Source organism: Carcharhinus amblyrhynchos, chromosome 24, assembly GCF_965287045.1.
Source record: "Carcharhinus amblyrhynchos chromosome 24, sCarAmb.v2.hapA, whole genome shotgun sequence".
Taxonomy (NCBI): domain Eukaryota; kingdom Metazoa; phylum Chordata; class Chondrichthyes; order Carcharhiniformes; family Carcharhinidae; genus Carcharhinus; species Carcharhinus amblyrhynchos.
The window spans coordinates 44,500,299-44,526,191 of NC_137347.1; the positions used below are offsets into that span (position 1 = coordinate 44,500,299).

General features: G+C 42.8%; 1 protein-coding gene across 1 annotated transcript in view; it reads left to right on the forward strand.

Annotated features, from left to right (window-relative positions):
* Nucleotides 1-3,852: 3,852 nt before the first annotated feature.
* Nucleotides 3,853-25,893, forward strand: part of hdac1 (histone deacetylase 1) — a 42,205-nt gene continuing 20,164 nt past the window's right edge. The window contains exons 1-4 of the mRNA XM_080211282.1: nucleotides 3,853-3,965; nucleotides 15,600-15,712; nucleotides 20,863-20,980; nucleotides 23,405-23,479. Coding sequence (XP_080067408.1) covers nucleotides 3,914-3,965; nucleotides 15,600-15,712; nucleotides 20,863-20,980; nucleotides 23,405-23,479 — 358 coding nt within the window. The 5' untranslated portion in view covers nucleotides 3,853-3,913. The remainder of the gene's footprint in view (nucleotides 3,966-15,599; nucleotides 15,713-20,862; nucleotides 20,981-23,404; nucleotides 23,480-25,893) is intronic.

Sequence of the window (25,893 nt, forward strand, 5' to 3'; positions counted from 1 at the left end):
CCTCCCACTGCCCCTTTATTATTTAGTACTTTTGAAATGCTTTTAGTGTCTTTGACAATGAGGACTGACGCAAGGTATTTATTTAACTCTTTGCGATTTACTGGTTCCCCATTATTATTTCTCCAGTTTCATTCTCTTTGTTTACTTTGGACTCTCTTCTCCTTTTTATATATCTGAAGAAACTCAACTGTCCATTTTAATATTCCTTGTCAGTTTACTTTCATAGTTCATCATCTTGTTCTTTATTATCTTTGGTCATCTTTTGTTAGTTTTTAGAACTTTCTCAATCCTCTAACTTACCACTAATCTTGAACATGTGGTATGTTTTTTTCTTTCACTTTAATACTATTCTTAAGATATCCAAAGATGTGCAGGCTGGGTGGATTGGCCATGCTAAATTGTCCCTTTGTGTCCCAAGATATGTAGGTTGGTTGGATTAGCCATGGTAAAAATGTGGTGTTATGGGATTTGGCCTGGATAAGATGCTCTGTTGGAAAGTTGGTGCAGACTTGATGGGACAAATGGCCTCCTTCTGCACTTGGGAGTTCTATGCTCTAACTTTCTTTGTTAACCATGGTTTACGTATCTCCTTCCCAAGATCTTTCTTCCTCTCTGAGATATATCTTGGTTGTGAGTCTTGACTATTTTCATAAACATCTGCCTTTGTTGATCATCTGTCTTTTCTGCTAAACTCCTTTTACCAGTTCACTCCAATCAACTTTGCTGTCATTCCTTTGTAATTACCCTTATTTCATTGTAGCACTGTTGTTACTGATCCAAGTTTCTCACTCTCAATCTGAATGCTAAATTCCACCATGTTGTGGTTACTGTTTCCCTGGGGATCTTTCATTCTGTGCTTGTTTTTTCAAACCTGCCTCATTAACATTGCCAGATCCAAAATAGCCTGAATCCTTGATTGTTCTCGGAAACTGTCCCGAATACAGTCCATGAATCCATCCTCATGACCATCTCTATCAATTTGATTTTCTAAATTCACATGAAGATTAAAATCACCCATACTTAATGTATGGCCTTTTGTGTTTGCTCTCATAATCTCCTGAGGTATCCTCCATCCTACAATATAGCTCTCTAATCTATCCAAATTTCACAACATTTTGAAAACTTTCATCAAGTTATCTCATAACCTTCTCTGTTTCAAAGAAAACTCATCTGAATTATCCAACCTCCTCTCATAATTGAAGACCTTCATTTAGTATTTTAACCTTGCTCTCTTCCTTCCCTCTGGGTCCTCAATGCTGCAAGTCCATTTCTCTTCTAACTAATCTTACACTTCATTTATTTGTAACACATTTTAATATTCATTTCAATGTTTCCTGTATTTTTTTCACATAACTTCTCTTTGCTTCCCATGTTTTAGTTTATTCTCATATTTTTCATTATCTTCCTGATTAACTGAATCTTGCTTCTGACATTTGTTGTGAACCACCTTTTCTTATTAGAGATAATTTGATTGTGGTCAATTAAATAATTAAGGACAGAAGTAGTTGAGATGTTACGAGATTCTTCTTCTCCAAAGTAATAGAAGAGCTCTGGAATCAATTACTGGGACACGCTGTGTTGTGTGATCACTGATGGCCGGATTTGTTCAAAGGAAAGCTGGATTAATTTCTGACTGGGTCAGAGATCTCTTTGTATGAGATATGACGCTGATAACATTTAATCAGCTCCAGAGTGGTCTCCTAGATTAGTTTGGATTACCTGACGGTATGGAACATGATCTTCCTGGATTTCTCGCATCTCTCTTGGAAGATTACCTGAGTTTCAGGTTGGGTCAAGAAGACTGTGTACATTCTGATGGCAGAATTCATCATAATTGTATGCAACAGGCTATATGGTCTTTCCTGAAAGTTGTTTTTCTTATCTTAGTACAGTCTTCTCGAAATTGATGTAATTATATGAATTAACAGTTGTTTACTGTATAGAATTTGAGTATTGCTGAAGAAAGAGAGATGCTGTCAAAGCTTTTCATCTTGCATTCATCAGGACAGAATCGCAAGAATACCAACAGTAAAGGGAACAGCAATTCATATTGCATGAGAAGAGGCTGCTGATTGGTTGGCAAGTGGACTCTGACTGATTGAGGCACTGCCATGGAGAATGCATCAAGGAACAGTTAACTGCCAAACTTTTATTAAAATTTAAGCTAGGCAGATCAACTCTGGTTGAGGCATTGCTCTGGGGAATGAACCAGGTAATGGCTGTCCCCCAAGTTAAAATGTGCAAAGTACGAACATATCCATTCTGTCTACAAAGCATGTGAAAGTATGTAGCTTCCAGCATGCATAAGTGAGCCACAATGTGAGTCCAACTAATAACGTTAAATTGGTTTTTCAGTGTAATTCTTAGTACCTTCAGGATTGTTTAACAAGTGTTGTCCAATTGTAGAATCACAAGTAATTTTGGACACTGTTTTGAGTTTGCAAACATTGGGCTGGTTCGATATAGTCAGTGCTTTTCCTGTTGCAAGCTGTCAAAGGGGTGTGCTCACAGAATTGGACCGGGGTGGCGGGGGGATCCCTGCAGTGCAGAATAGGCCATTTGGCCCATCGAGTCTGCATTGACTCTCTGACATAGTGGCCAGAATTTTACCAGTTTGCCTGCCACAGGAATCGGAGTGGGCAAGGATGGGGCATGGGTCAGTCTGTTCACCTCGGTTGGAATTTTATGATTTTGGGATGAGTGAGGCTGTAAATTCCTGCCCAGTATCTTATGCACGCCTCCCCCAACACCCTATCGCCGTAACTGCACACATTTGCCAAGGCTAACCCCTCTATCCTTCGTATCTTGGGACAAGAACAGGCAATTTAGCGTGGCCAATTCATGTAACTTGCGCATCTTTGTGCTACTTGATACAATGCACCATTCATGAGCTTGTATAGCCTACATACCTGGCATCACAACAGCACTGAAATTCACATGCCGCATTATTCATTTTATAACTTACAAAAAATGAAAATGACCATTTAGTCTATCATATCCTTTCTGGTACAGATTCTTCAACTGCATTTATCCACACCAAGCCCTGCACATTACCCACATCATTTTTATATTCCTTATTTTCAACTACTTATTCAATTCCCTTTTAAGTTATGTTATTGTATTTGACTTCTTATGTTTAATTTATCCATTGATTTTCTTAATTCAACAGGCATTTACATATCCACCTCTCGTATTCCTGGTCCTATTTGGAGAAGCTTTGTAGGGCAATGCAGGGATGTGGGGACGAGTTGAGTTCTCTTTGCAGAGGCACAACTGGTCAAATGGTCTCCATCTATCCTGTAACTTTTCTATTTAAAAATGACTTAATAAAGAGCCCCCATTTCCTCTCCAACAATTACATGAGATGGCTGCTTTGTCTCCAAGCAGTCCTAATTTTTCATTACTCTTTCAGATCCTTACTAATTTCCTTTGTATTGACTACCAGTATTCCTTTGTGCTGATCAGGGGTTGGGAATACTGTCTCCCACAATTGGGAGCATTCTGGATTGCACCAACTCACTTAGAAAGTAATCAAATCTGCAGAGTTTTGGATATAACTGCATTTTGGGTGAATTAAAACCATGTCCACTTCAATTAATTTCAGTGCTTTGGTTGTAAACCTTTGTAAGGTTATCTACCTCCCCACAAGAGCTCCCCGCCCCCGCACTGGGAGTAACGCCATCTCCCCGCCATCAGGGGGCAGCAGCGGGCCCGGTGCAGCCTACCCTGCTAGCTGCATGGTCCCGCCCTTCCCACTTTCTATTGGCTGAGAGCGCGGACGTCACAGAGTTTGTGGGCAGGCCCTCCTGGGATACGGCGTTGTGATTGGTCCAGACCCCTGTCAGTCAGGCTGACGCGGGGCCGGTCCCCAGCAGCGAGTTAGGTTGTGCGGGAGCAGGAGGCCGCGGGTAAAATGGCGCTGGCCCAGGGCGGCGGCAAGAAGAAGGTCTGCTATTACTATGACGGTAAGGCCGGGGCCTGGGCGCGGAGAGACTCCCCCATTCCCCCGCCTGTCCGGACCGGCCTCCCTCCCGCGTCCTCCCCGGGGGCCGGGAGCGGCGGGCCCGCGGGGGTCAGCAGGCCGCGGGTCTGGGGGCCCGGCTGTGGGGTGAAGCTCCCTCTGTGTAAAGGCCAGGCTTCCCCCTGGGGGCTCCCCTTATTGCTGAGGGCCTGGGGAGGGGGGGGCAGTGCTCCAGCCAGGGAATCTCCCCAAGTGGCTGCATGGATCCAGCAGAACCCCATTTCACCCCCCCCCCCCCGGCCGGGGATCAGCTCCCCTCCCCCACCCCCCCGGCCGGGGATCAGCTCCCCTCCCCCACCCCCCCGGCCGGGGATCAGCTCCCCTCCCCCACCCCCCCGGCCGGGGATCAGCTCCCCTTCCTCCCCCTCCCACCACCCCCCCCCCCCACCGCGGCCGAGGATCAGCTCCCCTCCCCCCCCCACCCCCCGGCCGGGGATCAGCTCCCCTCTCCTCCCCCCCCCCCCCCCCCCATCTCCCCGGCCGGGGATCAGCTCAGCTCAGCTCCCCTCCCCCCCGGCCGGGGATCAGCTTCCCCCCCCACCCCCCGGCCGGGGATCAGCTCCCCAACACCCAGTGCTGCCTGCTCCAGAGGAGCCTTCATACATTGAGTTAGTCTCACCATTGTCCCCATTTCTGCTCAGTCTATTTGCGTAGTTGGTTGGTTGGGTGGGGGGCACAAAAAAGAATGATCAGTTTCCTATATTTTTCCAAAGAACCTGTATGTTAGTGCTGGGACGGTTGGGAGGGGGAATGATAAGGGACCAGGTGCTCGGAAAGTTTTTCACACCGAGGATGCCTGGAAAGTGCTACCAGTGAAGGTGGTGGAAAACATGAACAGAGGGATAGAAGCCATGTATCAGTGCAGTCTTGGTGGGCCAAAGGGCCTGTTCCTGTGCTGTACTGATGTTTGTTCTTTGGAATACTAGTAGTATGTATCTGGAATGAGAAATGGAGTGAAGATGCCAGAGTTGGACTGGGGTAAGCACAGTAAGAAGTCTCTCAACACCAGATTAAAGTCCAACAGGTTTATTTGGTAGCATAAACTTTCAGAGTGTTGTTCCTGAAGGAGCTTGTGCCACCAAATAAACCTGTTGGACTTTAACCTGGTGTTGTGAGACTTCTTACTATGAGAAGTGGAGCCAGTGCTCAAATTTCTGATGAAACTTGTGAGAAGTATAAGCAGGAGGAAGCTATTCAGCCCTTTCACCCTGCTCCCCATTTAGCAAGACCATGGCTGATGATTGTGGCCTCCACTCCCATTTTCATGCCTGCTCTCCAGCACCCTCAATTTGACCTGTAGATCAACATTCTGTCCACCTCAGCTGTGAATATATTCAATGATCTAACCTGTCTTGAGTAGAGATTAATGATTCTCTGAAAGAAGAACTTCCTCTTTATTGGCTGAGAGATCCCATATTTTGAGAATGTGCCCCCCACCCAATTCTGTTTCCCTTGCCAAGATGCCACCATGAACGTTTCCAACATTTACTCTTTTTAAAGTTTCCACATTTAGAATATTTGGTTTCTTACTCAAAGACTCCTTAATGCAATCCCTCAGCCGTTCACACCTCATTGCTGCTGCCATCAAAGACAAAGAATTTGGTGCTCAGCCAAATCTCTGTTCACTGCACCAGGCCCAGAGAATCCCACTGGTGTGAACTTTAGCAAATCTTTCCCCTGTTTTTGTTCATGGATTGTTATATATAGAAGTGTTTTTTTAAGTGGATGGGTTTTGCAACAATCCAGTATCCAAGTCATCAGGCTTCTAGCCCGCTTTCTGGACAGCTGAGTTTGCTGATTCTAGCCAGGATGGCCGTGATATTTGTCTGTGTGGCGTGGAACACGGGATGCCAGAAGCATCTGCTGTATTTCATCCATTCCAAAACTAGGGAATTAGAGTCACAGCACAAAAAGAGGCCCTTTGATCCACCATATCAGTGCCAACCATTATGAATCTATTTATACTAATTCCATTTTCAATACTTGGTGTGGAGCCTTCTATGTTATGGAATTTCAAGTGCTCATCAGGGGGCAGTAAGTATTGTGAAGGCTGTAGAGTTCTGATGGGCCAGACTTTTGGTCTTCCTTCATGGATAATAAATATCCAGTGTAAATAAAGATATACAAGGTGTGCCCAAATGATTATCCTGCATGAAACAAAATAAATAGGAGCAGGAATAAGCCATGTGACGCTTTGAGCCAACTCCATTTCGTAAGACCATTGATGATCCTCTGCCTCATCTCCATTTTCCTGCCCATTTCCTAAAGAGATTCCCTGAGAGACCAGTAATTTGGCTATCTCCCTCTTAAATAAGTTCAATAGTGAAACCACCACAACCCACTTGGCTAGAGAATGCCCCAGATTCACAACCCATTTGAGAGAAGTATTTTCTCCTCCTCTCAGTCCTAGATGATCAACCCCATATTCTCTAGCCAACCGAAGCAACCTCTATCTTGTAAAACCTGTGCATGTTCTTGTAGGTTTCAGTGCGATCACCTTTATTCTCCAGAGAATATTAGCCCAATTCAACATGGTTTTATGAAGGGCAAATCACTTTTGACTAATTTCCTAGGACTCTTTATAGAACGTAGAACAGTACAGGCCCTTCGGCCATCAATGTTGTGCCAAGCTTTGTCCGAAACCAAGATCAAGCTATCACTCCCTATCGTTCTGGTGTGCTACATGTGCCTATCCGATAACCGCTTGAAAGTTCCTGAAGTGTCCGACTCCACTATCACAGTAGGCTGTCCATTCCATACCCCAACCACTCTGAGTAAGAATCTACCTCGGACATCCCTCCTATATCTCCCACCGTGAACCTTATAGTTACGTCCCCCCGATGAAATAGTCTCTGAACGTCCACTCAATCGATCACCTTCATCATCTTATAAACCCTATTAAGTCGCCTCTTATCCTCCTCTGCTTTAAAGAGAAAAGCTCTAGCTCCTTCAACCTTTCCTCAAGACCTACCCTCCAAACCAGACTGCATCCTGGTAAATCTCCTCTGCACTCTCTCCAATGCTTCCACATCCTTCTTATAGTGAGGTGACCAGAACTGCACACAATATTCCAAATGTGGTCTCACCAAGGTCCTGTACGTTGCGGCATAACCTCACAGTTCTTAAACTCAGACCACCTGTTAATAAACGCTAGCACACTATTGGCCTTCTTCACAGCTCTAGCCGCTTGAGATTGGCAACCTTCAGAGATCTGTGGATATAGAACATAGAAAAACTACAGCACAAACGGGCCCTTCGGTCCACAAGTTGCACTGATTGTATCCCTACCTACTAGGCCTATCTATAACCCTCAATCCCATTAAATCCCATGTACTCATCCAGAAGTCTCTTAAAAGACACTATTGAATTTGCCTTCACCACCACTAATGGCAACCAATTCCACTCACCCACTACCCTCTGAGTGAAAAACGTACCCCTGATATCTCCTCTGTACCTACTCCCCAGCACCTTAAACTTGTGTTTATACATATAAGGATATGAACCCCAAGATCTCTCTGTTCCTCCACATTCCTCAGAACCCTGCCATTAACCCTGCATTCAAATTTGTCCTACCAAAATGAATCACCTCGCACTTATCGTGATTAAACTCCATCTGCCATTTTTTGGCCCAGCTCCTATCAATGCCTCTTTGCAGACTACAGCAACCCTCCACCTCATCCAATACTCCTCCAATCTTGGTGTCATCAGCAAATTTACTGACCCACCCTTCAGCCTCCTCCTCCAAGTCATTGATAAAAATCACAAATAGCAGAGGACCCAGCACTGATCCCTGTGGTACACCGCTGGTAACTGGTCTCCAGTCTGAACATTTTCCATCCACCACCACTGTCTGTCTTCCATGAGATAGCCAGTTACTTATCCAATTGGCCAAATTTCCCTCTATCCCACACCTCCTTACTTTCTTCATGAGCCTACCATGGGGAGCCTTATCAAACGCTTTGATGTAGCAAGCCAAGTGGATAATAGGGATCCTATAGATGTATTATAGCTGGACTTCAGGAAGACTTTTGATGAGATGCCACATAGAAGGGCAGTACACAAGATAAAATCACATGGGGTTAGAAGGAATTTATTAGCTTGGATAATTAGCAGAAGGCACCGAGCTTGGAGAAATGGGTTGCCTTCTGGTTGGCACGATTTAACTAGGTGGGTGCCACAGGGTTCAGTCTTTGGGCGCCAGCTATTTACAATCGATATTAATGACTTGGACACAGGGTTAGAAGGTACTATAGCTAAATTTGCAGATGACACTCAATGGGTGGTATAATAAATTGCACTGAGAAAATAAATTTACAAATGGTTATAGATAAGTTAGGTGAGTAGATCAAAATGTGGCAGATGGAGTTTAACGTGGGTAAGTGTGAGGTTATCCGTTTTGGTTGGAAAAATGGAAAGGCATCTTACTACGGAGAGAAACTTCAGAGTGCTTCAGTGCAGAAGGATCAGATTTGATTTATTGTCACAGGTATTAGTATACAGTGAAATGCATTGTTTCTTGAGCGCTATATAGTCATAGCATACTGTACATAGAGAAGGAAACAAAAGGGTGTAGAATGTAGTCTTACTGCCGTAGCTAGAGTGTAGAGAAAGATCAGCTTAATCCATTCAAAAGTCCAATGGCAGCGGGGAAGAAACTATTCTTCAGTCAATAGTACATGTAAGAGATTGAATTAAAGCATTGTTAGAGAGTTTAAAAGAGTTAGCATAAAGCTTAGAAGTGTAGAATGAGAGTAAAAGACAGAATTAGAGTGTATGCTGGGCACAGCTTGTAAGACGTTCCCTCGCTCTGGTGCCATCTTGAATTAACAGGTGAAGGTTCATCCTCATGCATGAATCACAGAAAGCTATGCACTCTCAGCACGTAATAAGGAAAGCAGTTGGAATTTTGATGAAAAATTACTGCAACTATACAGGGTGTTGGTGAGATTGCACCTGGAGCACTGTGTCCAGTTTTAGTCTCCTTATTTGAGAAAGGCTGTAGTGGCATTGCAGGCAGTTCAGAGGAGGCTCACTAGATTGATTCCAGAGATGGGGGGGTTTGTCTTATGTAGAGAGATTGGGCAGTTTAGGCCTATATTCTCTATAGAGTTTAAAAGAATGAGGGGAGATCTAATTGACGTATAGAAGATGATAAAAGCGATTGACAAAGTAGATGTAGAGTGGTTGTTTCATCTTCTAGAACAAGAGTTCAAAGTTTTTGGATTTGGAATAGCAGATATAAAACAGATGTGGTGAGACTAATCCTTTCGAAGGATGGTGAATCTGAAATTCACTACCCCAGAATGTGGTGGATGCCGGGAGATTGAGTAAATTTAAGGAGGAGATAGATGTTTCGTTAATAACGGGTTATGGATAACGGGCAGGAAAGTGGAGACGAGGGCGAGATGAGATTGGCCGTGATCATTTGGAATGGTGGAACAGGCTGAATTGTCTATTCCTGCTCCTAGCACTTCTGTTCAGTTCTTCTGTTCAGTTTACTCTGGGAAATAAGGGAGGGCAGATGACAGAAGTGTTAGTGAAGGATCACTTTAGGACCAGTGACCATAATTCTATTAGTTTTAAGATAGCTATGGAGAATGATAGTTCTGGCCCAAAAGTTAAAATTCTAAATTGGGGCAAGGCCAGTTCTGATGATATCAGGCAGGAACCTTCAACAGTTGATTGGGGGAGTCTGTGAGAAGGCAAAGGGACATCTGGTAAGTGGGAGACTTTCAGACGTGTATTAACCAGCATTTAGGATAAGCATGTTCCTCTCAGACTGAAGGGCAAGGCTGGTAGAAGTAGGGAACTCTGGATGACTCAAGATATTGAAGTCCTGGTCAAAAAGAAGAAGGAGACACATTACTTGCATAGGCAGCTGGGATCAAGTGAATCCCTTGGAAAGTATAGGGGGTGTAGGAGTCGAGTTAAGAGAGAAATCAGGAGGGCAAAAAGGGGACACAATATTGTTTTGGCTGATAAGGCAAAGGAGAAGCCAAAGAGCTTCCGAAAATACATAAAAGGCAAAAGAGTAACAAGGGAGAGAGTACAGTCTCTTGAGGATCAACAAGGTCATTCATGTGCAGATTCAAAAGAGATGGGTGAGATCCTAAATGAATATTTCTCATCAGTATTCACTGTTGAGAAAAGCATGGATGTTAGGGAACTTGGGGAAATAAATAGTGATGGAGGAGTGCACATTTTACAGAGGAGGTGCTGCTGGAAGTCTTAAAGCGCATCAAGATAGATAAATCCCCGGGACCTAATGAAGTGTATCCAAGGACTTTGTGGCACGCTAGAGAGGAATTGCGGGTCTCCTAGCCGAGATATTTGAATCATCAATAGACGTAGGTGAGTTGCTGAAGATTGGAGGGTGGCAAATGTGCCTTTGTTTAAAAAGGGCTGCAGGCTAATGAGCCTCACATCCGTGGTGGGTAAGTTGGAAGGTATTTTGAGAGACAGGGTCTTCAGGCATTAAGAGACTCAAGGACTGATTAGGGGCAGTCAGCTTGGCTTTGTTAGTGGAAAACCACGTATCACAAGTTTGATTGAGTTTTTTGAAGGGGTAACCAAGAAGATAGATGAGAGCAGTGCAATTGATGATGTCTACATGGACCTTAGTAAGGTACCGCATGGTAGGTTGTTGCATAAGGTTAAATCTCATGGGACCCAGGGTGAGGTAGCTAAACGGATACAAAATTGACTTGATGACAAAAGCCAGAAGATGGTTGTAGAGGGTTGTTTTTCAAACTGAAGGCCTGTGACCAGTGGTGTGCCTCAGGGATCAGTGCTTGGTCCAATGTTATTTGTCATTTATATTAATGATTTGGACGAGAATATTGGAGGCATGGTTAGTAAGTTTGCCGGTGACACCAAGATTGGTGGCATAGTGGACAGTGACGAAGGTTATCTCGGATTACAACGGGAGCTAAATTAATTGGGCCAGTGGGCTGATGAACTGCAGGTGGAGTTTAATTTAGATAAATGCGAGGTGATGCATTTTGGTAGATTGAACCAGGGCAGGACTTAACCAATTAATGGTGGGGTGTTGGGGAGAGTTACGGAACAAAGAATCTAGTGGGTACAGGATCGTAGTTCCTTGAAAGTGGAGTCACAGGTGGAGAGAGTGGTGAAGAAAGCATTTGGCATGCTTGGTTTCATTGGTCAGAACATTGAATATAGGAGTTGGTACATCTTGTTGAAGTTGTACAAGACATTGGGAAGGCCACATTTGGAATACTGTGTGCAGTTCTGGTCATCCTATTATAGAAAGAATATTATTAAACTGGAAAGAGTGCAGAAAAGATTTACTAAGATGCTGCCAGGTTTGATTGATGGATTGAGTTATAAGGAGAGGCTGGATAGGCTGGGACTTTTTCTGTCTGGAGCGTAGGAGGCTGAAGGGTGATCTTATAGAAGTCTATAAAATAATGAGGGGCATAGATTAGCTGGATAGTCAATATCTTTTCTCAAAGATAGGGGAGCCTAAAACGAGTGGGTATAGGTTTAAGGTGAGGGGGAAAGGTACAGAAGTGTCCGGAGGGGCAATTTTTTCGTACAGAGGGTGGTGGGTGTCTGGAACAAGCTGCCAGAGATGATGCTCGAGGCAGGTACAATTTTGTCTTTTAAAAAGTGTTTAGACAGTTACATGGGTAAGATGGGTATTGAGGGATATGGGTCAAATGTGGGCAAATTGTCAAATTGGGACTAGCTTGGGGTTTAAAAAAAGGCAGCATGGACAAGTTGGGCCGAAGGGCCTGTTTTCATGCTATAACTTCTCTAACTCATCATAGGATAGTCTCTCATCCCCGGAACCAATCTGGTGAATCTTTGCTGTACCGTTTTCAAGACAAGTGCTATATGCACCTGTGTAAAAGTCGACACATGTATTTTGGCCAAAAATTTGGTAATTTTTCACATACTGCATGAAAAAGACAACCGTACATTTTTCAGGAATCAGAGTTCATCAGCTGCCCCACTGTTCACCTGAGGCCTCTTTGCACACTCACTGGAGAAAGGTGGCGGGCAAGAGATGCTGACCAGGAAAGCCCTGATGTCAATCTGCTCGCCTGCTGAGAGCTGCATGAACTGATGCTGCACTAATATCATGAAGAGCCTCACTCGCAGTACTCCCTAGGGAGGCACACTTGTGACTGAGTAATCTGCCAATCTCACCCAGCCGCACTGGGTCTTGGAATTATACAGCATAACCTGTCTGACTGCATACTGATTGTGGACAAGTCCCCAGGACCGGATGGAATGCATCCAAGGGTTCTGAAAGAAATGGCGGAGGTGATAGTGGATGCCTTGGTGATTATTTTACAAACGTCGCTGGATTCCGGGGAAGTGCCGGAAGATTGGAAAACGGCTAATGTTACGCCGTTGTTTAAGAAGGGTGGCAGGCAAAAGGCAGGGAATTATAGGCCGGTTAGTTTAACGTCTGTTGTAGGTAAAATGCTCAAATCCGTGATCAAGGAGAAAATAGCGAGGCATCTTGAGGAGAATTGTTGTTAGAGCAGAGGCAGCACGGTTTCGTTAAGGGGAAGTCGTGTCTGACAAATTTATTGGAGTTCTATGAGGATGTGTCTAGGATGGTGGATAGAGGAGAGCCGGTAGATGTGGTGTTTCTTGATTTTCAGAAGGCGTTTGATAAGGTGCCGCACAAGAGGTTATTACAGAAGGTCAGGGGGCATGGAGTTGGGGATAGGGTGTTAGCGTGGATAGGGGATTGGCTGTCAAATAGGGGGCAGAGAGTGGGGGTCAATGGGTGCTATTCGGATTGGAGGTTGGTGACTAGTGGAGTGCACCGGGGTCGGTGCTGGGGCCTCAGCTGTTTACCATTTATACAGATGATCTGGAGGAGGGAACCGAGTGCATGGTGTCGAAATTTGCCGATGACACCAAGATTGGTGGAACGGCAAATTGTGCGGAGGATGTGGAAAGTCTGCAGAAGGATCTAGCTAGGCTGAGCGAATGGGCCAGGAACTGGCAAATGGAATTTAATGTTGGCAAGTGTGAAGTTGTCCACTTTGGCAGGAATAATGGTAGGAAGGACTATTACTTATGTGGCGAAAAACTGCAGCATGCGACGGTGCAGAGGGACCTCGGGGTCCTTGTGCATGAGTCGCAAAAACCCAGCCTGCAGGTGCAGCAGGTGGTCAGGAAAATGAATGGGATGCTGGCCTTCATAGTGAGGGGGATTGAATATAAAAGTAGGGAGGTCTTGCTGCAACTGTACAGGGCACTGGTGAGGCCGCAGCTGGAGTACTGTGTGCAGTTTTGGTCGCCGCACTTAGGCAAGGATATTTTGGCCTTGGAGGGAGTGCAGAGGAGGTTTACTAGGCTGATACCGGAGTTGAGGGGGTTGAACTATGCGGAGAGGCTGAATAAACTAGGCTTGTACTCGTTAGAGTTTAGAAGAATGAGGGGAGATCTCATTGAGACATATAAGATGATGAATGGGATGGATAGGATAGAGGTGGAGAGGCTCTTCCCGCTCAGAAAGGACAATAGGACTAGAGGGCACAGCCTCAAGATGGGGGGGGGGGTGCAGTTTAGAACGGAGTTGAGGAGGAACTTCTTCTCTCAAAGGGTGGTGAATCTCTGGAATTCTCTGCCCATTGAAGTGGTGAAGGCTGCCTCGCTAAATATATTTAAGATGCGGGTAGATAGGTTTTTGATAGGCAAGGGGATTAAGGGTTATGGGGAGAAGGTGGGAAAGTGTAACTGAGCCATGACAGATCAGCCATGATCTTATTGAATGGCGGGACAGGCTCGAAGGGCTAGATGGCCTACTCCTGCTCCTATTTCTTATGTTCTTATACCCCCATTCATGTCAAAGCAACAGGTCGGGGGTGGCTGGTCAGTCAATGGACTCATCTAGATAGCTAAATCTAGGATCTGTGCAGCTAAATCAAGCATTCATGTAAATCCCTTGGTGTTGCCCAAGTGATTGGTTTCAAATTCAACTTCTAACTGGATGTCTGTCCTTCCTTAAATGTGGAGCCCAAACCTGCACATTGTTCCAGGTGGAGTGCTGCCAACGTTCTGTACAATTGTAACGAAATTCATTCTTGTAAGCCAGTCTCTTCGTAATAAAGGCCAACATGTGATTTGCCTTCCTAATTGCTTGCTAACTTTGTATTTTATGTATGAGCAATCCAACTCTCTGAACGTTCATATTTAAAAGTTTCAGGCTTTTGAAAAACATTGTGCTTTTCTATTAATTCTTTTGTGGGATGTAGGCATTGCTGGTCTTGCTAGTATTTGTTTCTCATCTCTAATTGTCCTTGAGAAGATGGTAGTGAACTGGCTTCATGAACCTCAGCACTTCATCTGGTGTTGGCACATCCACAGTTTGGGAGTGAGTTCCAGGATTTGAGACTTTGTGAAAGAATGGTGATACCTTTCCAAGTCAGGATGGTGAGTGCTTTGGAGGAGAGCTTCCAGGTGGTGGTGTTCCAATGTAAGCGCTGCCCTTATCCTTTTAGATGGTAGAGATTGTGGGTTTGGAATGTGCTATCTAAGGAGCTTTGGTGAGTTGAAGTGCGTCTTCTGTATGGCACATACTACTGCCACTCTGTGCCAGTGATGAAGAGAGTGAGGTAAGTGAATGGAGTGCCAATCGAGTGTGTTGCTTTGTTCTGGATGATGTTGAGCTTTGGAGCTGTATGTGTGGTGTGTAAATCTGGTCACTTCAGAGTCTATATGGCTCTGTTATGTTGTCCCTATCCAGGCAAAATGGAACAAAGTGATCCTGTGAAAAACCTGATCGTCAGAGCTGGACAGTTTTACATGTTAAGGATATTGGTAATTGTTGAGCTGTTGTTAGCTGTTAAGGTTTTGGAGGGTTGCATTAGTTATTAGTAATTGGAATTTTGTCTGCTTTTTTCCGGTGTCATCTAAAATCATTGTCCTAATGGATAAGTTCGCCCTAGCTGGACAAGCGGATGTTACTGGTATTTTGGTTGGTTGTATTTGGAAATCTATAAACTTTGGCTGTCACCGACTTGTGTCTGTGCTGGATTTAGTAAATGAGTGTCTTTACAGCAGGATGGCACTCTCCATAAGTTAAACCAAAAGCATATTGATTCTTCATTAACTCAATTTAGCAGGTATCCGACACCTAGCTGACAAATGGGTGAATTGCCTGATCATTGTGGCACAACTTGCATGAATTCATGCATAAAGACACATTAACTCAGAAAGTTGTGTGTGGATTTAAATTTCTTGAAAATAGGTCTTGAAAATAGTTGCGTCTCTGCCTGCTTGATTGGTCTTTGGACAATACTAACAAATCCACCTCGCTCATGCCTGGTGACATCAGCAAATTTAAAATGAATCGTAATGCAATTTGTGTCATCTTTCATGACACATCATGTAAAGGAATAACTACCAACCAGGTTTTTAGGATGAGATTTAATATTTTTCTTGTGCTAATGATAACTGTCTTGTAACTTTGCTTACAAGTATCGGATGTTTCTAATGTATGCGTTGTACTTCGAGTCTTTATATACTATTTATTGTATACCAATGTGCCAATATCTTGTTATTGTATCTTTTCATTTGTTAAATGCAGGTGATGTTGGGAATTACTACTATGGACAGGGTCATCCAATGAAACCGCACAGAATTCGAATGACCCACAACCTGCTGCTAAACTATGGCCTGTACAGAAAAATGGAAATCTATGTAAGTGCCATTGTATAGTGACTGGATTATTTTGCTTGAGCTGTTCATTTCTTTTCGTGTCCAATGCAAAGATAAAGGGTGGAATTCTCCCGTTTTAACATCAAGTTCCATGGCAGGTGTGGGAACATACAGTTTCTCGCTGTGGTGGTTGGTAGGGAAACAGGCCAAATCTTTCTGGCTGATCTTGTTAATTATGTACCTGGATGTTTAAAGCCATTTTCCTGGACTGGTTGGGCCTGGATGGCAAGTAGCCACTATCATGTCCGGGTGCCAAATTGAAAAGGTGTCTGACATCACTCATTATTGAAGAGGCAGTACTTCCTGAAACTGGAAGGAGATCTCCAGGAGGGCCCTGAGGCTGGAAGGTGCACCTCCTGAGAATGAGGATGGAGCTTGTGGAACATTCCAAGGCAGGAAGGCAAAAAAGACCCTCGCGCTCTCTCTCTCTCTCTCTCTCTCTCCGGGAAACTGAATCTTGAAGGTCTTGCAGATGTTCCCCAGCTCATTGCTGTGGTGTTTCAGGGTCACAGGGTGGCCGCCTTTCTGAACTGAGGCTGCCCTGGGCTTTATTCAGGTCAGCCCTGACATCTGCACACCACATTGTTCCAAACATGTTTCGTGCTGATGTGTTTTGCTGCAGCACGGCGAAGAATCCGTGCCGTCGAATATGCCGATGAGGGCTTGGGAGAACTCCGCCCAAAATAAACCCAGCTAATTTAGCTCTGGCCATTGTGTCTCTATGAATTCTAAGCTGCGTAAGGGCAAACTGAAAAGTACGTATGTCTATACAAGTTTAGTAAAAATCTGGCACTTGGAAGTGGCAAGTACTTGTTAAAGCAATAATTAGTGTATCTATTGTATGTCTGCAGTGTCACTCCTCTTGAAGGTGCTTTTCTAAAATGACTGAAAACATCAGTCTGTTGAAAACCATTAACTCAAGTCCATTTGATTAAATGTGGATCAGACAGGTGATTAAAAAGCAATTAGCAAAACTGTGTAATCAACTTTCTTAATTATTTCTAAAGCATTTGAAAGCAGCAACCTCAACCAATCAGATTACCCACATTTTGGAAATTATTGTGTTTTTGAGTCGCTGATTTTAAAATAGAGTCTTATTGTTGTATGAATACAAAGGAAAGCTTAAATTGAACCATACCTTGCCTGCTGCACTTTAAAACACAGCAACATCTTTCCTATCACAGGTGCAACATAGTTTTGCTCTTTGTCAGGTAAAATTTTCATTCTTGACAAGGCTGTTCCTGCAACAAGTAAATGAAGATTTCTCATCTTCACTTTTACAGAGGATTTCAGAAATATAGTTAGTGAAAGTATCAAGAAAGTAAAGTGAGTGAGCAGTGTTTGTCTGAATGTCCTACTTTGGTCTTTTGGAGCATGTAGCAGCTGTGATGAAAACTAGATACGCTTTCTTTTTCCTCCAGTTCTGGTGAGTTATGAATGATAGAATGGTATGACACAGAAGGCTATTAGTCCCCTTGTGACTATGCTGGCTCTTCTAATCAATTAGTCCCACTCCCCTGTCTGTTTCCCAGGTGGTAAAAGATATTTTCTTCACTTTGATTTGATATGATCACCTTCTAAAAGTTAGTATCAAATCTGCTTGTATCAGCTTCTCATTGTATTCAGGTCATCAATTCTCTGTCTCCTCCTTGTTCTCTTGGTGATTACTGTAAATCCATTTATCCTAAGGTTATAATTCACAAAATGGAATCTGTAACAACTGGTGCATTCTCCTAATCTTCCTTCAGGAGCCTTGTTGCTTTCTAGTTTGTTCCCTGTCTTAGTGTTGCTTGGCCTTACAGAGCTAAATCAGTTTGAGCTTTCCCCAAACCCTGCACTTGACTCTCTCCCTGGAAACAATAATGACTGACAGTTAACCCAAAACCATAGCTCTACATATGAATAATTATAAGGCTAGATAACTTGTGACAGCCAGGGTTTGAAGTGCGGTGTTGACAATGAGATTTTTACTGCAGGTGAGAGTAAAGTGAGAGAGCGAATGGAGGAGATGAATTTACAATGGTGTCTTTCATGCTGTTGATGCATTCTCTCAAGCAGTTGTTCCCAACCTTCTCAGGAACACGGCATTCTTCAAGGAGACAAAACTTCCTCTGCATACCCAGTTTTTTACAGCTGAATCAATTGCTCAAATGTTAAATTTGCTTGTGTGCAATATGGTTAAGATCTTAGTCGAGAGGTTTGCAACATCAGTTGAAATTTAATGGATCGGAGCAAAATGCAAAGCTGAGTGAATAGCAACTTATTGGTTAGCTCACCATTTAACTTGTTATTTCCTTCATAAACCTCAATAATTCACCATCAGTTTTCAGATGAAAATTCAAGAGTTTTTGTTAAATTTACTGTCACACAAATGAAAGTCCCCTCTCATTTCAGAATGAACATATGGTTATTTGGTCATTTTTGGGGTGTGGTTATTGATGGACATGCTGACATTCATTGTCCATCCCCAAGAAGGTGGGAGCGGACTCTCTTCCTGAACAGTGTGTAACTGTTCTACGCAGTGGCCTCCTGGGCCGTTTCAGAGAGCAGCTAAGTAAATACAAAATGAAAGAGTTGCATTTGTTTGGAACCTTTCATGACCACTGGAAATTTCAAAGCCGATGAAGAACTGTTGGTCACTGCTGCTGTAATGTTGGGAGCAAGACAGCCAATTTCCACATAGCAATGTTTATTTTTGTTAAAGGTGTTCCAGTTGCAGCATTGAAATAGTATTTCTGAATGGGCTGTTAATACTACATTCCCTAATGTGGATTGCAATCACTTTAGTTGCCACAAAAATGAAATCGTCCTTTTAAAAATAACACGTTAACAATTGAAATATTCAACATTTCAATGAAAACCAACACACGCCAGCAGTACTGGGGAAACTCATCACTGATACCGGCAACAAACCAAAGGATTTCGAATCGTTCCGGCCAATCTCAATGGACAATTTGCAATATATTTACCTCATTGTAAGAAATATACACATACTCAGATCTATTAAATAACAAGCAAGCCTGTAGCTGAAAATACCATGTCAATTGGGAATGAGTTAATATCTAACATGAAACATTATAGTTGTGAAATACAATCTGTCAATTCACCACCATCTCCGCTTTCTATTTCAAGTTTAAATCAGCAAAAGCATCTTTACCGTTCTGTCAACAATGCAGAAAACGAATGAGCAACTGTTGCTCGTGCAAAAGCTAAATACAATTTCCTGAAAAATCCATTGAATTGAGCAGAAATCACTCTCTCATAATCGTGATTGGTTTAACCTTCCCCCCGATATATCCGCTCTGATATAAGTCAATATTTGCCCATGTTGTGGGCTTTCAACATACCAGTTAAACAAAATATCAAATATTTGCGATGTAGATGACATTTATCTGCAGAAGACAATTTACAACCAGCTCTTTTTGAGCAGAAAACAGGTAAATTTGTTAATTTAGCAGGGTGCAGAATGTGCTTGTTACAGTGTTTTTGGATATTTAAGTTAACAGAGATGAAATTAAATCTCAGGCTATGAGGCACAAACTCATGTGGGCCCATTGAACCAGAGTGGGGACTGTCCTCACTGCCTGGAAGCAGTTTTAGAATTGGCTTTCTATGGGCTTCTAGCCAGATACATCCTGAGTGATTGGTATTCAGACTCCATCACTAACGGTGTGTATACCTGTCTCAGGTACCACTGAACCATGCTGTTTCCTGAGGTAACAGATGAGCAGGAAGGTGACAGGTAGGGAGAGAGCAACACAAAGGGAGTGGGTTAGAGAAAAATTACACATCCAGAAGTAAGAACAAAGTATACAGAGAGGGGGAGACAAGCATAGGGTCAAAGAGGGACAAAAGAAGGAGCTGATGAGATAGATGTTGTGACTCTTACAAGATTAGAGACGTTTTAACTAAGAAATGAACCAGGGCATCAATTATATTAATTAACTCATTGTGCATCAGCTAGGTCAGAGGAAGGCTTTAAGGAGACAAAAGAGTGTGGGGGGGGAATTGTCGTAGGGTGGCATTATGACACAGGCACAGTGGTTAGCACTGCTGTCTCACAGCGCCAGGAACCCCATTTGATTCCTGGTTTGAGTCACTATCTGTGTGGAGTTCACAAATTCTCCCTGTGTGTGCGTGGGTTTCCTCCAGGTACTCCGGTTTCCTCCCACAGTCCAAAAATGTGCGGGTAGGAGGATTGGCCATGCTAAATTGCCCCTTAGTGTCAGGGAGACTAGCTAGGGTATGCATGGGGTTATGGTGCTAGGTCCTCAGTGGAATTATGATTGGTGCAGACTCGAATGGCTGCCTCTTGCACTGAAGGATTCTATATAAACTCAGAAATGCCTGTTCCGTTCTCAACTCATAATGAAGTAGTCTGTGCCTATCTGCAGCTTGGGCTGAAGAATGGCAAGTAAATTTGAGCCAAACAAGTCTCTGACAATGAGCATTTCCAAGAGAAAGCAGAAGCTCCTCGTCTTAACATTCAATAGTGTTACAATTACTCTCTCGCACACTATCAACACCCTGTGGGCTACCTTTGACCAGAAACTGACCTGGACAGATCACATAAATGTCACATTTGCAAGAATAGGTCAGGCTGGGTGTTCTGTGATTGATGGCTCGCCTTCCTATACTGCCTCTTCAAGGAAGCAATGCTGATGTTCTTGCTCAATCCACTGGTTTAATCATCAACACCCTCCACTATTAGTGCACTGTGTCGCTGTGTGTACTATCTACAGAAAGCCCAGCAAATCGCCCATTCCTCTTTGGCAGCATTTTACAAGCCCACACCTTTACCCCCTCAGATAGCAGTCATATCATCTTCACTTAGTGACATGTGATCCTGATGTGGATGTATTTCACTGTTCTTTCAGTGTCTTTTGGTCAGAATGCTGGAGCCTCCTGATGGTTTACGGGAATACCTTCATTTCAAGAAGATCACCCACCAATGCATTCTCAAGAGTACTTGGGGGTGGGGTATAAATGATGGTTTTGCATGCGACGCCCACATCAACATGCTGAATTTCTCCATCGTAAACATACATCTAATGTTTTGCATTCTATTTATTTCTGTAGCTATCAGTCCAAGAAGTTTGAAATGTAAAGATTTCCATTTCTTTCTTCCAAAGCGCCCACACAAAGCTTCAGCTGAAGAAATGACGAAATACCACAGTGATGATTACATCAAGTTTCTGCGGTCCATCCGTCCAGACAACATGTCTGAATACAGCAAGCAGATGCAGAGATGTAGGTCGCTATTTTTGAATTAAAATATACTAGAAGTACTTAGGTTGGGCAGCATTTGTGGAAAGATCGTGTTAATGTTAGACAATGGTTTAATCAGAGGCAGAGAAAGGAGGGGAAAAGAGATTAAAAGGGAAGGCCTGGGTTATAGTGAAGAGCGGGAGAGACAAAGTGACAAAATAAAATAGATGGCAAAGTTTTAACGTTCTGCATGTGCTGGTGGGCAGAATTTCTGTGAATGATCTTGTTAATTTATTCAACCATGAAGTTTTGTTACCCGTTTTCTGCGTAAAAATTCAGTGCATGTTGTTTTTGGTCCACTGGTTACTCTCACTTCTCTTAACTATCAGTTGTACATGGCTAAAGGTATCACCAAAAGACTTATATTTTAGAAAGCTGTTGGACTAATGTGCAATGTTTACATTCTTCCTCTCCCCAGATAAGCATTGAACTGCTGGGATAATTAAATAGTGACTTCCACGAATAAAGATTTGATGGAACAAAATACCCAAGCGCATCTTTGTATTTCAGATCCTCTCAATGTTTTATGTAGAGCGCAGACTTTGTTGCTCAGTGGATAATGGAAGTTTCAAATGAAATTGAAACTGACAACGCAGCTGGAACATACGAGAACGTAAGAACTAGGAGCAGGAGAAGGCCATCTGGCACCTTGAGCCTGTTCTGTCATTCAATAAGATCATAGACGATCTTTTTGTGGACTCAGCTTCACTTACCTGCCCGCTCACCATAATCCTTAATTCCTTTTCTGTTCAAAAATTTATCTTTCCTTGCCTTAAAAACATTCAATGAGGTAGCCTGAACTGCTTCACTGGGCAGGAAATTCCACAGATTCACAACCCTTTGTGCGAAGAAGTTCCTCCTCAACTCAGTCCTAAATCTGCTTCCCCTTATTTTGAGGCTATACCCCCTAGTTCTAGTTTCACCCGCCAGTGGAAACAACTTCCCTGCTTCTATCTTATCTATTCCCTTCATAATCTCATATGTTTCCATAAGATCTCCCCTCATTCTTCTGAATTCCAGTGAGTATAGCCTCAGTCTCTCCTCATAAGCCAACCCTCTCGACTCTGGAATCAACCTAGTGAATCTTATCTGCACCCCTTCCAGTGCCAGTATATCCTTTCTCAGGTAAGGAGACCAAAACTGTACACAGTACTGCAGGTGTGGCCTCACCAGCACCTTATACAGCTGCAACATAACTTCCCTGTTTTTAAACTCCTTCCCTCTAGCAATGAAGGACAAAATTCCATTTGCTGCCTTAATTACCTCCTGCACCTGCAAACCAAGGACACTCAAGTCTCTTGGATTACATTCCCTGGAATTTAGAATATTCAATGGTTTCATCAAAGTTTTTAAGATATGAAGGAGATTTGGTAAGGTAAAGAGAGAAAATATATTTCTGATTGGGGATTTGAAGACTAGGAGACATCACCTACAAATTAAAATCAGACCTTTCAGGAATGAGAGTAAAGTACCGTGGATGCTGGGAATCTGAAATAAAAGCAAAAATGCTGGAAATAATCAGGTCATGCAGCATCTGTGTAGAGAGAAAGAGCTAATGTTTCAGATTAATGAGTATTCTTTTGGTTATGAAGGAAGACTGCTTGTCAAAAAGTTATTAAAACTCAGATCTCTTCCTTTAACTATTGAAATTTGATTCCATACCTCAGTTTTATATTTGAGCATTGGAGTGGAGCAAGTGAGAACTAGCAATTTGATCAATCTTGTCTTCACCTACAAGTTCTCCACAAAACAGTGGGATTTATTGACTAGCATGGGGATTGAGGAATCACCCCATTTTACCTTTTTTTTCCCCCTCCTTAGCTAGGGGGTGCCCAGACCAATTATGGTTTCTCAAAACTTGCACTGACTGAGATCTAACAGCTATGATGTGGCGATGCTGGCGTTGGACTGGGGTAAGCACAATAAGAAGTCTCTCAACACCAGGTTAAAATCCAACAGGTTTATTAGGTAGCACAAGCTTTCAGAGTGTCACTCCTGTTGGATTTTAATCTGGTGTTGTGAGACTTCTTACTGAGGTCTAACAGCGCAGGTCGAGAATTAAATGTAGGATTTTTCTACCCTGCCTGGCTTAGTGCTGCACCCAGCTCATTTTTTTACCCATTCATTGAACTATTGGGGAACATCAGGCAAAGGGTTTTATTGGGTAAAATGTACATGGGTGCTGGTACTTCCAGAGCTCAATGTGATATGAGCTGCTAACAAACTTTGACAAAAAATGAGATAAAGGCTATGTTAATAGAATAACAGGAAACTAGTAGCAATTCATGGAATTGACTTTGGGAGGATATTTTGTCCGGTTATCTAATTGCACTGAGCAATAATGTAATCTTTCGTTATCTCTTTTTTTTTGTAAAATTGTATTTTAAAGCTTGTTCTTTTTGTTAGTTAACGTGGGTGAAGATTGCCCTGTGTTTGATGGACTGTTTGAATTCTGCCAGCTCTCAACTGGAGGATCAGTTGGTAAGTGATGCTGCATCAAACTTACAACCCACAAACAGGCCATTTGGCCTACCTAATCTATGCCAGGTCTTACGCTCCATGTTTGCAGCCTCTCACCCTTCATCTGCTTCTAGCAGCATTTCAATCTACTTGTTTCTCCATCTTGTACACATCTGCTTTTCTTCACATGATGTTTGTCCTATAAAAATCCCTGCCTATTAAAAAAAATCTTGTGTCAAGTCACCCGTACGTAATGTTTCTCCGTTCTAGAGAAACAAGCCCCTGCCTGTTCAGTCTCTCCGGATTTGTATAACATCTCAGTTCTGTTAATATCCTTGTTGATCTCTTTTGCATTTCTCCAATGCCCCAAATCCTTTTTGTAATGTTGAGGCTGGAACTGTCCATAGAATGTGGACTACCAATTTAAATATAATTTATCTGCTTCCCAATTCTGTTTCTCTAGCAATGAACCCGAAAGCATTGTTTGCAGTTTTTTATTGCCAGTTTTCCAGAAATTCCTTAAGACATTAATTTAGTTATTCACCTAAATTTTTCTCAAACAGTATTTTAACTTTATGAAACATAGCATGGAAAACCAGTTTCATTGGATAGCAGTGGGGGCTGAATTGTTTCCCAATGCCAGTTTTTTTTCCTGTTTTTGAAAGTATTACCTTCCTCTGTGCCCAGTTCCGCAGGTGCCACGGTGTGTTATTTATTGCTTGCCAGAAATGCAGGCCATTCTCATGTAGTTTGAAATCAAAGCTGATCTCAGTCCTCATCCCACTGTTGTTTTTGTGCTCCCCGAAGTGGTTGGTTCGTAACGATCTAATGCTGGAAACTTGCCAATGATTCTGCATTCATCCCTCTTTCTTTTCTTCATCCCCACAAAGACTAATTGTAGAGTCTAAACTCTTAGCTCAGCTGATGTAGGCTAACTCAATGCAAAACATGTATTTTCCTGCTTATCATTTCTTCTGGTTCCAACAAATGATTCAGCTGAGAGAATTTTCACAGTCAGAGCTCCTTGATGACATGACGACATTATCCTTGAAATTTTTTTGATTCAATTATTTCTGTAACTTCAGCATTTGGGAGTTACATAAGTTTTGATTTTAGTTAAGAAAGCTGAATACTTTGCATCTGCCTTTACTAAGGAAGATGATGCTACCCAGACTACGGTGAAAGAGGATGAAAGTCAATCACTAGAAGGGTGTAAAATTGATAGAGATAATGAATACGCTGTCTGTATTTAAAGTGGATAAGGCACCTGGTCCAGACGAGATACATTCAAGGATACTGAGGGAAGTTAGCAGAAATTGCAGAGGCCATAATCTTTCAGCCTTAAACTGAGGGGTGGTGCCAAAGGACTGGAGAGTTGCAAACATTACGCCCTTGTTTAAAAAAGGGTGTGAGGATAAGCCCAACAACTACAGACCTGTCAGTTTAACTTTGGTGCGAAAATTTCTGGAAACTACATTCTAGAATTTTGAGAAACTACAAATACAAAATAGTTACATGGACAAATGTGGGTTAATAATTGAGAGCCAGCAAGGTTCCTTCTCCAGGAAAAATTGTGTTTTATGAACTTGTTGGGAGCTCCAGCAGAGAGTTGGTGAGGGTAATGCTGTTGATGTGATGTATGTGGTCTTTTGAAGGGCATTTGATACAGTGCCACACAGTAAACTTGAGAGAAGTTACAGCTCATGGAATAAAAAGGATAGTAGCAATGTGGGTACATAATTGATTGAGTGACAGGAAACAGATTAGTGGTTAATGGGTGTTTCCCGGGTTGTGGGAATGTTTGCAGTGGAGTTCCCCAGAGGTTGGTACAGGGACCTTTGCTTTCTCTGATATATGTTAATCATCTAGACCTTTTGTGAACAAGGAACAATTTTGAAATTTGCAGTTAATACAAAACTTGGATATCTGGTAAACTGTAGAATTTCTAAAGGACGTAGACAATCGATGGATTGGTGACAGATGAAGTACAATATGGAGAAATAGATTATGCATTTTTGGAGGAACAACACGGAGAGACTGTATAAAATGAGGGTACTGCACAAAAGAGGGTTTACAGAAGAGAGGGACCTGGGTGCATATGTGCATTGGGCATTAAAGGTGGCAGAGCAGATTGATAGAGCAGTTAATAAAGTATATAGTGTCTGGAGCTTTATTATTAGGGGCATAGAGTACAGGGCCAGGGGGTTCTGTTAAACTTGTATATGTTACTAGATAGACCTCACTGGAGTATTCCATACAGTTCTGGTGCTGAATTTTAGGAAGGATGTAGAAGCATTGGAGAGCGTGCAGCAAAGATTCACAAAAATCGTTCCAAGGATGAGGAACTACAGATAGGAAGTTTGGAGAATTTGGGACTATTTTCCATGGAGAAAAGGCAGCTAAGAGGAGATTTGATCAAAGTATTCAAAATCACG